The following is a 15,887-nucleotide window of genomic DNA, read 5'->3' on the forward strand; positions in this document are numbered from 1 at the left end:
CTGCTGAAAAAACAATAGACACATCACAGAATTTGTAATGAGAATTGCATTGGTTTTAATGGAAACTGTAATCTACTGGTAATTGGTTGCCTTTTATTAGTAGCTTGTTAAAACCATTAAATCCTAATGGAATATGTCCCAAAGACACACTACAGAAAACCATTTTTAATGGTTTTAATGGTTAGGGGTTGATGGTTTGTAATGGTATTTGTAGTGGAAACCCTTAGAATATCTCTGTTGGTTTCTATTGTTTTTCTCAGCAGGTGTGACTTCTCCAAAACCAAGAGTATTGAAGTGTGGGCTGTGAGTTTATTGGGTTTGAGCTTCGGTGCATCAGACGTCTCGTTCTGCTGATTGACTTGGCAATGCCTGAATGCTTTAGGAATACAAATGTAAAACTGGAACTTAAAACTGGAAACTGAGCAAAAGACAGAGCACTCTTGTTTAACAAGGTGGCAAAGCAGGTGTATATTTCGTTTGACTGCTCTTGTGTGGCATTTCGATTGTGTAACTAAAAATGAGTAATTTTTTTTCATAACAAGGACAGAAAGGTTGTGTAAATGAGATTGATGATACTGACAACACATAATGATAAAGACACTACTGAAATGTATTTTCTTTTTGGTATAGCTTGATCAAAGTCATGCTCGGCAGTTCACACAGTGCTGGAAACCCTCAGTATACATTCATAGACATGCCGATTGTAATAAAAGATAATAGACTCTGTCATCATAACACATAAAAACACTCATTTGTCAACACTTGGTTAATATGTAACATCATGGAATGAATCCGTTAACAAAACTGAACAAATCTTTTTGGTGAACTGATTCAAATGACTCACCACTAAGGCCTGTGTACCTAGAGTTTCTTTTTTCTTTTCTTTTCTTTTCTTTTCTTTTCTTTTCTTTTCTTTTTTCTTTTCTTTTCTTTTCTTTTCTTTTCTTTTCTTTTCTTTTCTTTTCAGTTGAACCTGTTACATCTACATACAGATGTAATCTAGATATACATTTACAATGGCATTGATAAATGTTTTTATTGTTTAATTGCCTTCCAACTGAACTGAACTTTGGACCGCAGTCGTAGGGTGAGGCTAGTTATTCCGCTGGATATTCTGGTGTTCTTCTTAAGGGATCGTCTGAAAATTCCACCCTTAGTGCAAAACGTAAGCCATCTCCAGTCATTATTTCAGTATTGGGACACAGCTTCTGTTAAGCACTACAGTGCTGTCAATCAACTAATCGCATGCAAAATAAAATATTATATATAAATACACACACATACAGTATCTATTTTGAATGTATTAAAATGTATATATATTTAAATTCATGTAATTTATGTTATATATAAATATATTTAATTTTTAAACAACATATTTTTCTGAAATATATTTGTATATTTGTATTTATGTATACACAATAAATATACACAGTACACACACATATGTTATGTAAACAAAACCTTTATTTTGGATGCGATTTGTCGCGATTTAATCATTTGACAGCACTAACTGAAAACATAGGCTACTGCAACTTTTGAAATATATATATATATATATATATATATATATATATATATATATATATATTTAGGTGAAATATAGTTTGTTCCCCTCCTATACTGTATTTGTATAAATGGATTATTATATCAGACTATATTGGCACAATTTTCCCCTATAAAAAGACTGTGGTTCATTTTGGGTAGTACAAAATTTAGTGTGTGTTTTTTTTTTTCTGAAATAATTATTAAGTATATGAACTATACTAACATATTTTACCTTTTTTAATTTAATTTTAACATTATATATATATATATATATATATATATATATATATATATATATATATATATATTATTAAGAGGACTGTATTTTTATGAAGGGATGGTCACAAAAATAAAGATATATAAGAAACAACAAAAAAAAAAAAAAAAAAAAAAAAAAAAAAACGTCACCAAAAAAAAAAAAAAAAAAAAAAAAAAAACAAAAAGCAACATTTCAGTCGCCCCCTAGTGGCTGGCTGTGGTTTAAGCTCATAAACCCCACCTTCTATGTAAACCAATGTGATGTGCACACTTTTTGGTTGTAAGTTTTGGTTGCTTGAACTTAAAATAGATGCTATAATAGGATAAGGAAAGATGAACAAAAGTCTTGTGGGGTTGGGATGAAATGAGGGTGACTAAATGATGACTTCATTTTTTGTGAACACTCCCCTGGACACTGATTGGATTTTTGAGACGGTCCCTAAAGCGCTGTGCCACAATGACGTGTCAAAACCTATTTTTATACAGTCTATGGTCAGAACACTCTCGAGTATAAATAATATGCAGCTATAAGCAGCAGATTTTAGTATGTTTGCGTACAATAGTTGAATATTATGTAAACTTACTGCGGTATTAATATCTTTCCAAGACTGTCACCTCTCTAGAACAGAAGGAGAAAGTAAATATACTTAAGGCAAGTAACTTACATCATATTTGCCTATGTGTTTCTCTTCAGATTCAGTCAGAAATACAGCATTTATAAGTTCTGAACATGTATGGTAAAGCTGTTTATTCTACATATTGTTTTTTAGAGTTTATTAAATACTTGGTTTCCCATTCATCCCAGGAATGTTGCGATGTCAACCGACCAGGAAGCACAAGAAGATGAGCTGCTTGCTCTAGCGAGCATCTATGATGAAAAAGAGTTCCGCAGGGCCGAGGCAGCGAAGGAGGGCGAGATCCATCTGTGTCTGGAGCTTCCTCCTGACTTCAGACTACTAGTCAAGGGTGAGACTATCAGCGGGTGTTCGAACTTTGTTCTAGCCAGTGTTGGGAAGGTTACTTTGGTTACCCTATATAACTATTTCAGTTACTTCATTAACATCTAAAGATGTCTTTTTCGCCATCACCTTACCAATTAATTCTAGCACTTACCTGTTCTATTCTATTCGTTTTGGTCTAATTTATTAAACAAAAAAACAAAACAAACAAAAAATAAAAAATAAACAATAAAACACCTTGTTGTGAGACAAGCACTTGTATATTCTTGCTCTCTCGTTGGTCTGATTGCTTCTACTTTGTAAGTCACTTTGGATAAAAGCATCTGCTAAATCAGTGGTTCCCAACCATGTTCCCGGAGGCCCCCCAACACTGCACATTTTGCATCTCTCCTTTGTCTGACACACCCAATTCAGGTCTTGGAGTCTCTACTAATGAGACGATGATCTGAATCAGGTGTGTTTGACTAAAGTGACATGGAAAACATGCAGTGTTGGGGGGCCTCCAGGAACGTGGTTGGGAACCACTGCGCTAAATGACTCGATGTCAATTAAAGTCATGTAACTGATTACTTTTCTAAATATCTAATGTTTTCAAACATGTAAACCAGGCTGGTTTAACCTTACAGTTAGTGCTCAACACTGATCACCTTCATCACCTGAATTAATATTCTAATCATTTAATTTAAAACAGCCACCACAAAATTGGATTTTAGTGCTCTTATTACTTTGAGATTATTCTGAGGTTGAATACATATTTAAAAACTTAACACGAAATAGTTTAGTAGCTATGATACTGTTTTTGAAATCAAATCTTTGCATAGCTAGGAAACATTGGTATCTAACAATGTTAGAAATAAAGCATATATATAAACCTAACTAAATAAATCAGTTATTAAATAAGCATGTGTCTTAAACTCCTGAAATATTGGTGTCTTATACTTTAGAGCAATCCATGCAATTTATCAAAGAAATCAATTAAAGTGTGTGTGTATAGGTGTGTTTGTGTTGCTGTGTGTGTGTAGGTGTGTCTCTATGTGTAATGGGTGCGGATCCATGTGCAAGCTTTTAATTACACAGAGACGTGGTTATTACAGGCATGGGTCAAACACTGGCAAACAGGTATGTAGAGGGCAAGAAAGAATATCCCTAGGGCAAGCGTGGGTCTTCGATGAACGAACAATATCCAGAGGGCCAAGCAAGAGGGGTAATCCAGAATCCAGAGCAAAGGGTCAAAACACGAGTAACAGTGCAAGGCAAGAAAAAGAATAAACTATGAAAACTATGAACCAAAACGAGACTATAAAAACTATGAACCAAAACGAGACTATGAAAACTATGAACCAAAACAAGTCTATGAAAACAAACACAGAATGGCTTGGTATCGCAGCTATCACAAGGAGAGGGATATGGGCAGAACAATACTCGGCTGTGTGTGAAAGAAAGTCCAAAACTTCTAAAGCGTGTCTGATGATTGTGCTGTGTGTGTGTAATTGGTGGCAGCTATGTGTGATAGTTATCAGGTGAATGTGATTGGTGCAATGGAGCATGGGATATCCAGTCCAGGGTGTACTGTGTAGTGTGAGAGTCTGTGTTGTGGATGATGACCAGAAGTTCAATGACCGGATCATGACAGTGTGTGTGTGTGTGTGTGTGTAGGGGTGTGTTTGTGTGTGTAACAACATTCAAATGTATCCCCTTTGTAACTATTAACATTTTCAAAAGTAACTGTAATTTAAGTAGACATTTTTTCTCAGAAACTGTACCTGATTACAGTTACATTTATTTTGTAATTGAATTACAATAACTAAAATAACTAGTTTCTCCCCAACACTGGTTCTAACACAGTCATAGTGTCTATATCCCCTTTCTGTCAAACATATTTTATTAATGGATGTAGAAAACTATTAGTATAATTTTGCCAGAAAAAAAGTTTTAGAATTGTTATCACATGTGTAGCAAATTAGCTCAAAAAGGAAATATTTATGATTAATTATAACTGGTTATAATTAATAATGAATATTTAGATTAGATTTTAGAAATAACTGTAGTAGAATTGATATAACAATTATTTGATCTGTCCATCCACCGAGCAGACACTATAATCATTTATCAATTCTAGGAATGGTTATTTTCCTGGCCAAGGAAGAATAACAATACTACTTTATGCAGTACTACCAGTAGATTAGCATGTAGCAAGAAATCAACCTTTCAGTGACTTCGAATTGTGAGCAGCACACAGAGACAAATCAATTGTGAATATAAGGGATTTAATCAATGAACCTATAGCTAACATATAACTAAACCAAGAAAGACACATAGATGTACATATACAGAATGAAGGAAAGTAAGGAAGAGAAAGGGAAGAGCAAATGAATGGCAGTATTTCACATCAGTTAACCACAACCTAATGAGAATCATCAAAGAATCAAAAATCACCTTAAAGGGGGCTCAAACTTAAACACGCATCTAAATAGTTGTAAACGGTTACTTGCATTGGCTGCATTCCTGAACAAGAGTGCTGATGCAGTAGACAACGGAGGTTCTTGATGAGTTCTTTTAGAAGTAAGCTGGAGATTTTCCTCTGGTTCTTCTGAAGATAGGAAAGTCCACAGCGGTTTGACAGAGTTCTTTTGAAGATAAAAAAACTGCCGGAAAATCAAACTCAAAAGGAAAGTTTGAGGAGTCTTGGATAGTGTTTGTCTCGAAAAGCAAGGGTTTCTGAGCACAGATTATCCAACGATAATGAATTTTAACAATTTCTATTCACACCCACCTTTTAGGTGGAATGCCCAATCAGAGGCATGCATTTTGAGCGGGAGAAACTTTCTTTGTCTCTGTTTTATGGCCCATTTGCATGTTTATAGCTAGTCTTGAGAATTGAGAATTGAGAATTGAGTTTTACCCAAACTATGGTACAAATAGTATGATGCATTTGACAATCACATAGTGTACATAATTGTCTGAGCAATAAAAAGCAGATCATTTTGATACCAAGGACAATACATCTAGAAGATCTTAAAGCAGAGATACACACATTAACCTAAATATAAGCATTGAGAGTAATAAAACTAATACAAATAAAGAATTGTAACTAGGCTACTATATTAGTGAAACATACAAACAACACATGCATATACCAGATACATTTGTAACTTATTAATTATAGTCTAAATGAAGAAAAGTTTTTATGTGTGTGTGTTGTGAATTGAGAAGAAGTCCATAAGAAGTCGGATGGGGAGACCCAAGAGTTGATCTGTTCAGTATCTTCCAGATAATGGGGGTAAACATTGCCATTAAGCACCCATAAAACTGTATACCACAGGGCCAGATTCTGTCATTTATATGCAAATGTCAAAAGGCTAAAGGAATCCCTGTTTTCTTCTTATTTCCAGGACAGAACTCCACAGAGCATCATCTATCATTTCTAGGTCCACTGGTTCTGAGTTTTGGATTCCCGGCTGAATATCCTTCAGTTTCGGCTCCGGTTTTTACTTTAAGCTCCAACTGGCTCACAAGAGTCCAGGTGAGTCCTGTTTAGTAATGTCCTGAAAGCTGTGTGATTGTATTATTGTAATTTGCTCTTTTATCATTCTGATTCATTCTTTTTAATTGGTAATATTGAATCAAATATTGTTTCACTAAGCTGTTTCACTCAGACAATACATCACTTCACTACTGTACCCTCTTAAAAATAATAGTGCATAATGTCATTGCCATTTTTGGTCTTTAAAGAACAATCCCTTTCTTTTTATAATCTGAAGAACCTTCTTTCGCCTCAAAGAAGCTTTTGTGAAACAGAAAGGTTCTTCAGATGTTAAAGGTTATTTATGGAACCATTTAGACAAAAACAATCTTCTATGGCATCACTGTGAAGCTGAGTGTTTGGGTCATATATAAAAGCATTATTTGTTGATAATTTTGTCAATATTAGTAAAATATGAACAATTATCCCACTAGTGTGCATTAATGTTAAACCAGTAAGTTTGTTTTAAAATGCTTCTGTCTTGTACAAAATGACACAAAGTCATGCTTGTGGTGTTCTCCGTCAAAAATAACCAATGAATGAATAAATTGGGGAGACTGAAAAACACGAGCATGTTTATGTTCACATATATATTCATATGTGCATGCAATCATAAAGGTCTTGGACCTGTGCATGGATCCATGCAGACTTGAGCTATACACACACACACACACACACACACACACACACACACACACACACACACACACACACGTTTATGTACACAAACAAACTATTTTGAGCATTACAGCTTTTCTTTTTCAAATAAATTATTTATCATCAAATCATTGAGGCTCAGATCAATCTGTTTGAAAAGTAAATACAAAATCTGTCCTTATTTAAAGTAAACATGATTAAATTTAATCCTATATTTGGTGATTATTTAGCATAACGAGATTTACAAGCATTTTTGTAAAACGTGAGTACTTGTAATATTGCATTTATACAGAAAAATATACTTTTTACTATTACAATTTTATGTAGACTTAAAAGTGTAAAGAATATGTCATCATGATTTTAAAACTCTCCAATGGTTTTCTCTATCCTAATGTTTCTAACAAGTGTAAACTAATTTACACTAATTACATCTAATTGAGATAAGGCAGCTTTTTTAGAAGAGTACACTACCAGTCACTTTTTAAACAGCAAGATTTTTTATGTTGAGTCTCTTCTGCTCACCAAACCTGCATTTATTTGATCCAAAGTACAGCAGTAATATGAAATATTTTTAGTTTATTTTTTTTATTTTATTTTAATAATGGTTTCCTATTTGAATATATTTTGAAATCTAATTTATTCCTGTGAGTTTAAAGCTGGATTTTCATTATCATTACTCCAGTCACACGATCCTTCAGAAATCGTTCTAATATGCTGATATGCTGCTCTAAAACATTTATTATTATTATGTTTAGTTATTGTATTTTTTTTTTTTTTTTTCAGAAAATATCATTTATCTGACATAGAAATCTTTTGTAACATTATAATGGCTGTCAGTCGATTAAAATATTAAATTGCAATTAATAGCATGATTGTCATGCTATTCTCCTGAACATGCAAAATGTACATTTATTATTTATTATTACCTTTGTTTGCCTCTCTATGCCCACATATTGTATTTTGATGCAGCCAACTGCTCAATAAAACTGTTTTCATTGATATATATATTTTGCTGTTTCTGTTGTCAAGACAACGGAATGAATATAAAAATAGTGATTGAAACACGTCTCATTTAGCCACTTCTAATCATGGTTGATTACAATATCCTTCTGCTCTCACTCCATCAGATCACTGCGCTTTGCAGGAGACTGGATGAGCTTTGGGAGGAGAACCAAGGCAACGTGGTTCTTTTTACCTGGATGCGGTTCCTCAAGGAAGAGACTCTGGACTTCCTGGGAATCCAGTCACCGCTGGAAATCCAGAGCACTGAGAGTGAATCTGGCCAACAACAAGCAGCGGACGTTTCTGGAGAAAAATGTAAAGTGCAAGATTTAGACCCAAGAGCTGTGCAAGAAGTCGACGCTCGCACAGATATACTGAGTCAGCTGCTGGATTTTGACGAAGCTCAGAAGCAGAAGGTGTTTGATGGGAAGGTGTTCTGCTGCGGCATCTGTTACTCTGAGAAGCTCGGATCCGACTCACTGCTCTTCAAAGAGTGTCAGCATGTGTACTGCAAGGCCTGCATGAAGGAATACTTTCAGATCCAGATTAGAGATGGAAAAGTCCAGTGCCTTAACTGCCCTGAGGCAAAGTGTGTGTCCATGGCCACTCCTTCACAGGTATCTCCTGTCTGCTCTGATATAATTCTGCCTTAGTGTGAGAATGAATAGATTATGTAATCTATTCATACTGTGTTAAAAATGTACATAATTTTTTTTAAAAATCCAAATATAAAACACTTTCAAATTTCGAGGGTCCATTAGATCTGCGCATTAGGTCTTAAAGTGACAGCAGTGTAATATACAGGTGCTTCTCAGTAAATTAGAATGTCTTGGAAAGGTTCATTTATTTCAGTAATTCAGCTCAAATCGTGAAAGTTGTGTATTAAATAAATTCAATGCACACAGACTGAAGTAGTCTAAGTCTTTGGTTCTTTTAATTGTGATGATTTTGGCTCACATTTAACAAAAACCCACCAATTCACTATCTCAACAAATTAGAATACTTCATAAGACCAAAAAAAAAAAATAACAAAAAAAATACATTTTTAGTGAATTGTTGGCCTTCTGGAAAGTGTTCATTTACTGTACATGTACTCAATACTTGGTAGGGGCTCCTTTTGCTTTAATTACTGCCTCAATTCGGCGTTGCATGGAGGTGATCAGTTTGTGGCACTGCTGAGGTGGTATGGAAGCCCAGGTTTCTTTGACAGTGGCCTTCAGCTCATCTGCAGTGTTTGGTCTCTTGTTTCTCATTTTCCTCTTGACAATACCCCATAGATTCTCTCTGGGGTTGAGGTCTGGTGAGTTTGCTGGCCAGTCAAGCACACCAACACCAGGGTCATTGAACCAACTTTTGGTGCTTTTGGCAGTGTGGGCAGGTGCCAAATCCTGCTGGAAAATGAAATCAGCATCTTCAAAAAGCTGGTCAGCAGAAGGAAGCATGAAGTGCTCCAAAATTTCTTGGTAAAAGCGTGCAGTGACTTTGGTTTTTAAAAAACACAATGGACCAACACCAGCAGATGACATTGCACCCCAAATCATCACAGACTGTGGAAACTTAACACTGGACTTCAAGCAGCTTGGGCTATGAGCTTCTCCACCCTTCCTCCAGACTCCAGGACCTTGGTTTCCAAATGAAATACAAAACTTGCTCTCATCTGAAAAGAGGACTTTGGACCACTGGGCAACAGTCCATTTCTTCTTCTCCTTAGCCCAGGTAAGACGCCTCAGGAGTGGCTTAACAAGAGGAATACGACAACTGTTGCCAAATTCCTTGACACGTCTGTGTGTGGTGGCTCTCGATGCCTTGACCCCAGCCTCAGTCCATTCCTTGTGAAGTTCACTCAAATTCTTGAATCGATTTTGCTTGACAATCCTCATAAGGCTGCGGTTCTCTCGGTTGGTTGTGCATCTTTTTGTGCAACATTTTGAAGGCTCTGGAAACCTTTGCAGGTGTTTTGAGTTGATTAGCTGATCGGCATGTCACCATATTCTAATTTGTTGAGATAGTGAATTGGTGGGTTTCTGTTAAATGTGAGCCAAAAACATCACAATTAAAAGAACCAAAGACTTAAACTACTTCAGTCTGTGTGCATTGAATTTATTTAATACACGAGTTTCACAATTTGAGTTGAATTACTGAAATAAATGAACTTTTCCACGACATTCTAATTTATTGAGAAGCACCTGTACTTGCTGCTGTTTATCTCATTAATCAACAAACGAAAAGATAGTTACTTACTGCTCATGACTGAATAATTTTGTGGCTTTAATAAGCATTAATCTATGCAGTGCAGACTGTAGTGTTATTTTATATTTGATTATTAAATTTCTGTAGGATATCTTGTTAGACCTCTTTGGAAAAGCAATCTTTATTTTATCTGTATCTTTCATTCAAGTGATTCATTCAAACAGCGATTCATTTAGAAACAAAGCAAGTGGCTATCTTCATGAACAGTTTTTTGAACTGTTGTATAAAATTAATATCACATTCGCTATCGCAATCAAGCGCTAATATTCAGGAAAATTAGCGTCACTTTTCCTTGTATGATATTACTTAACTACATCATAACTTACCAATATAAAAAAAACAAAAACCCATACAGGGATATTTATCTGTGCATTCTAACTACATTCTGTTCTAAGAGGCTATATATCGGAGAAATATCACACACTCCTACTGGTGACTACAATTTTGATTCCTTAACCTTATTTATTACAATCATGAGTCAAAGACAACAAAGCAATTCTTTCCATTTATTTATTTTTGTGGCAATGGCAGTAAATATCTGAACCTTGAATGAATCAGTCTGAGATCAGTCTGCTCATATAACAGGTGAAACTTCTCGTGGGCGAAGACGAGTTTGCCCGCTATGATCGTCTCCTGTTGCAGTCGAGTCTGGACCTGATGAAGGATGTGGTGTATTGTCCTCGTAAGAGCTGCTGTATGGCGGTGATGGTGGAGCCGGACTCAACCATGGGCATCTGTCCCGCCTGCAAATATGCCTTCTGTACGCTCTGTAAGCGGAGCTATCACGGCCTCAATCACTGCAAACCGACTGATGGTGAGATATTCACAGCTGTTGCAGCTTAACCCTCTGGTGTTGTTCGGTCATTTTAGACTGGATTTTGTATTTTTGTTTTACATTTAAAAAATTTAGGGATGCATGATATATCAACCACCATATCGGTATCGGCCGATAAATGATCATTTTAATGTTATCGTTATCGAACTGATAAGAAAATGTTGCCGATATATTAAAGCCGATATTAAATAATGTTATTTCACAACAGAAGTTATATTCTGGTTAGCACGTAACTTACTTTGAGTTCACTTGTGCATTTGTGTCTTTTTGTACATATATAAGTTGTTATATTATGTTTATGTTTTATAAATATCTAATCGTCATATAGCATAATTAACCCACTAACAAAGTGCTACAGTTTACCATTGTTCATTCAGCTCTTCAGCAACAACACACGCAGCTTAAATACAAATGCTGCTATCTGAAACAATGGTAGCTATTCATTTAAGATACTTCTTTTCCAAAATCATTGATATATTATTAGTTATAACCACCACTTTTATTTTTATCTTATTAGTTTCATATGGTTTAATTAAAATAATTTTATTATTGTTAGTGTGGAGGCTATTCCATTAAATGTATCCATGGCGTATGATTTTTTTTTTTTTTTTTTTTTTTTTTTTTTTTTTTTTTTTTGATACCTAGTAATGTTGTCCAGTGACTTGATTGCATAGTTTTATTTATTTGTAAGGCTGCTTTATGTTTGATTTATGTTGAAGTGTTTAGTGGCTTTTAATGTTGAGACTTTTTTGTAATCAAGCTCTCAAAAATAACATAAAAATTGGGATTTAGATTTATCGGCCAACATATCGGTTATCGGCTTTTTATATATAAAAAATTATCAGTTAACGGTATCGGCCAAAATTTTTATGTTGGTGCATCCCTAAAAAATTATTACTGATTGAGAATGGCTTTTACGGCAGTCGCTATGTAACCACACACACAAAAAATATTGTGGACTTGATTCGAAAAAATTAAACGGTCGTAAAAAAAAAAAATAGTCACACTTGTGTAGGAGAGAATTATTATGTGCAAACAGTGAGAAACTCGATATTATCTATATGTCACTTTCACTTTTCACTTTCACTATTTGAGCAGTGTACGCATGTCAAAAAAAATCTATTCCGATTTGAAGCTTGTGACATATAAACGCGCACATCAACCCCGATCACTTTATTAAGCGTTCATGTAAATACTACAATCAGATTCATCAATCGTAATGAATTCAGTCCGATTGAACCAAAAAGTGTGCATGTAAATATAGCCATTGTCTCTATTTTAACATGAAATACTGCCATAATGGAAAAGTAATAAAAAAAAATAGAATTTTTAAATTGGACAATTGATCATAATTTTTTACATATATATTTATTAGTAATATTGACTCCCAACACCAGAGGCTTAATAAGTAGCTTGTGTCTGATATTAGTATATTAGATGCTCAGTGCTACAGAATGTGAAGTTCACACACTTTGTTAGTTTGTTGAAAAGCTGTGTGTTTCTTTACCAGATGATTATCGTAGTATGCGGGCTGAGTATAATTCTGCGAGCGAAGAGAGGAAGAAGTTCCTTGAGAAGCGTTTTGGCCGGCAGGTCATTCAGAAGGTGTTGGACTCTTTCAGCACAGACTGGCTAAAGGATAACTGTAAACAGTGCCCCTGCTGTGGCACTAACATACAGGTCAGTACTAAAGACGTGTGCATACATTGATTTCCCATTTCTTCACTGACATATTTCCTGTCCTGAGAGAAACTCTGTAGTGAGGTGTAAAAGCACTTCCTTCAGCCTGAGGCTTATTAATTTCACTTTTGGTGTGATATATAAAATATAACTTTTATAAGATATAAGCAAAACTATTTCAGGTTACGAAAAGCAACATAATGCATTACTTTCAATAAATACTAAGTAATGAATTTAGTTGTTATTTATGGAGTAATGCAGTATTGTTATGCAAAAGTAACTTTCCACAACACTGCCTATAGGCATGAAGAATGGTCCACAAAACCAAAACTTGGTAAGGAAGGTCATGGTAAACAATAAATCAATTTTATTCCAAGTAATGAAGGGTTTAGGGTGTTTCAGTTCAACCCATTGCATAACAAATCCAAGAATTCTATCAACAAAGAACGCTTTATATCTTTCTGAATGCTAGGTGCTGCTGTCTAAACTAAACAGGCTTCTTCAGGACAAGCTGACAGTGATTTAATGCCAATACGCCAAAGCGTTTAAGACTTTTGAGCAAAAATAGCTATTTTTGGATATTTTGACCTGTAGGTGGTGCCAAATTTAGCAGGTCCTCATGAAGTTTTGTTTTGATAAATCAAGGTGTTGCTGAGAAAGAGCACCTCATCCAATTTTAGGCCAATGTATTTAATTTCAATATGTAAAGTTAAAATTATATCAAAATTGTATATTAGGAATGTTTTTGGTCCAGTGATTAAGAGCTATGGACCTTTTCCACAAAACTGATAGCATTGCACATCCTTGAATTTTTTTAGATTTGTGTTTAAAAAGAAAAAAAAATGTATGTACATTTATAACTCTATTCTTTGTATTATAATACCTTTGCATCAAATTACAAAAACAAAACAAATGTAAAAAAAAGTTTTTGCTAATGCGCTGGTGTTTCTAACGCAGCGAATGGGATGCAAAAAATAGATCTGTGGTTCTCTTCCGTCCCGCTCTTGAAGTTAACCAAACTATGACGACTTGCTGAGAAAGGTCCTTAAGTGGAAAAGTACTAGTCACTGCTATAGTAATAGTACTTCATATACACCTATTAAATCCGTGTAAAACCGCCAGAGATCTCTATAAAACAATTTAAAGAAAAACCTTGTGTGTTGTGCAAAGCTCTGCTCTTTGTGTATGTTCTCGTGAAGATGCTCCTGAATGACATGTGTTCTGGTTTTTCCCGCTGGTGCAGAAGAATAAGGGCTGTAATAAGATGACCTGTTCGTTGTGTCAGAGTTATTTCTGCTGGATCTGTATGACAGTTCTCGGCAGGGAGGACCCTTACAGTCACTACAACGACCCCAGCTTGCCCTGCTACCTAAAGTGAGGACCGTCTCCACTGCTGAGGCTTCTTACATTCACTTCAGACATAACCATCTCTGCTCAAATCACAGGAACTCTTTATCATGCACAACAAGTCAAACGTTTTTAGCATTTTTTTCTCTTCTGCTCACCAAGCCTGCTTTTATTTGATCCAAAGTACAGTAAAGGCAGTAAAATTGTGATATATTTTTACTATTTAAAAAAGCTGTTTTCTGTGTGAGTATCTGTTAAACTGTAATTTATTTCTGTGATGCGCAGCTGTATTTTCAGCATCATTACTGCAGTCTTCAGTGTCACATGATCTTCAGAAAGTGTGTAATAACATCTGACTGTGATCCAATGTGGATTTTTGGTCAAATGATGAGGCAGAAATATATTGTTAGTAACATTTTAGAGGATTTTTATGTGTGGGGTGAAGGAAAAAGTAACTAGTAAACTAATAATATTAGTTTTGAAATGAGATGAACTAGTAATATATTACTTTTTAGTAACTATAGCCCAACACTGGTGGACAGACCTTCATCAAGACTATTTGTTGCTGAATAAATAATCTCTCCATTGATGTATGGTTTGTTAGGAGGACAATATTTGTCTGAGATACAACTATTTGAAAATCTGGAATCTGAGGGTGCAAAAAAATCTAAATATTGACAAAATCATCTTTAAAGTTGTTCAAATGAAGTTCTTAGCAATGCATATTACTAATCAAAAATTAAGTTTTGATATATTTACGGTAGAAAATTTACAAAATATCTTCATGGAACATGATCTTTACTTAATATCCTCAAGATTTTAAAAAGGTTTGATCTTCGCCAGCATGGTCTGAAGAGCTGAATTCCTGATTGATATGTTTCATAACTTTTTACACGTGTGTTTCTGTATGGGATGAGTCAACAGCAGACAGCTCCAGTGCTGTTAAAAGCTTAGTCACTTGTGTAAAAACGCTGGGAAATAAAGATGCTGTCAAAACTAACGTCATGAATAGATTTTCTTTATCAATGAACTTCTATGAACATTTGGTGGAGCATCCTTTGTGTTTCTCACTGGAATATTACAGTTAATGAAACATTGAATGTTTGGAAATCTTAACTGATATTTCCTACTTTAAACACTGATCTTATATCCTCCTGACTAATATAGGACATTATATTATGACATTATGTCACGTGTCACAGTTTTAGGTCAGAGTACTGTACAGAGATACTAAATATGATCATATTTTGTAATCTTCAAATAGTTTTCTATAAATCAACATCTCAGGAATATGTGATGGGGTTTCAAATCAAAATGACAGGACATAAATTTCATACTCCAGGACTTAAAGCATGTTTATTACACAACACATTAATAGACAATATATTAAATATTAGATATTGTTTAAAATCTTGCAAATTATTACTCCCATTTTTGCTCTAATTTGTTCGATCTATGTTGTCCCAAAAACACATTCATATGCAAATTAGATAGTTATGCATTGTATGGGAAAACTTGTTTATGGCCATTTTACACACATTTTGCATAAAGGAAAATGTTTTTAAAAAATAAAAATAAAAAAATAGCATAGTTGAGAATCATCTTTATATAAAGTTTGGTATAAAATAAATGAAAACTGATGTGTGATTAAAACAAACAAACAAACAAGAAAAAAAGTTGCCTTTTCATGTCTTCTTCTTATTTTTTATTTATTTATTTATTTATTTTTTAAATAGAACTTTTTAAAGTCCCGATGTCCTCTGCAGAGGAAATGGCATAACATATGAATAAAAATATCATTTTTCAACAATTTTATTTTCCCTTGTGCTCT

At 34.4% G+C, this 15,887-nt stretch overlaps 1 protein-coding gene across 1 annotated transcript; it reads left to right on the forward strand.

Annotated features, from left to right (window-relative positions):
- The first annotated feature begins 2,260 nt into the window (after positions 1-2,260).
- On the forward strand, positions 2,261-14,645 carry LOC109050975 (E3 ubiquitin-protein ligase RNF14-like). The gene is made up of 7 exons (XM_042747935.1): positions 2,261-2,455; positions 2,609-2,769; positions 6,155-6,285; positions 8,070-8,561; positions 10,780-11,008; positions 12,540-12,709; positions 13,953-14,645. Exons 2-7 carry the CDS (start codon positions 2,619-2,621, stop codon positions 14,085-14,087), a joined length of 1,308 nt encoding a protein of 435 aa, XP_042603869.1. The 5' UTR covers positions 2,261-2,455; positions 2,609-2,618; the 3' UTR covers positions 14,088-14,645.
- The last annotated feature ends 1,242 nt before the right edge of the window (positions 14,646-15,887 follow it).

This window comes from Cyprinus carpio, chromosome B21 (genome assembly GCF_018340385.1).
Source record: "Cyprinus carpio isolate SPL01 chromosome B21, ASM1834038v1, whole genome shotgun sequence".
Classification (NCBI taxonomy): Eukaryota; Metazoa; Chordata; class Actinopteri; order Cypriniformes; family Cyprinidae; genus Cyprinus; species Cyprinus carpio.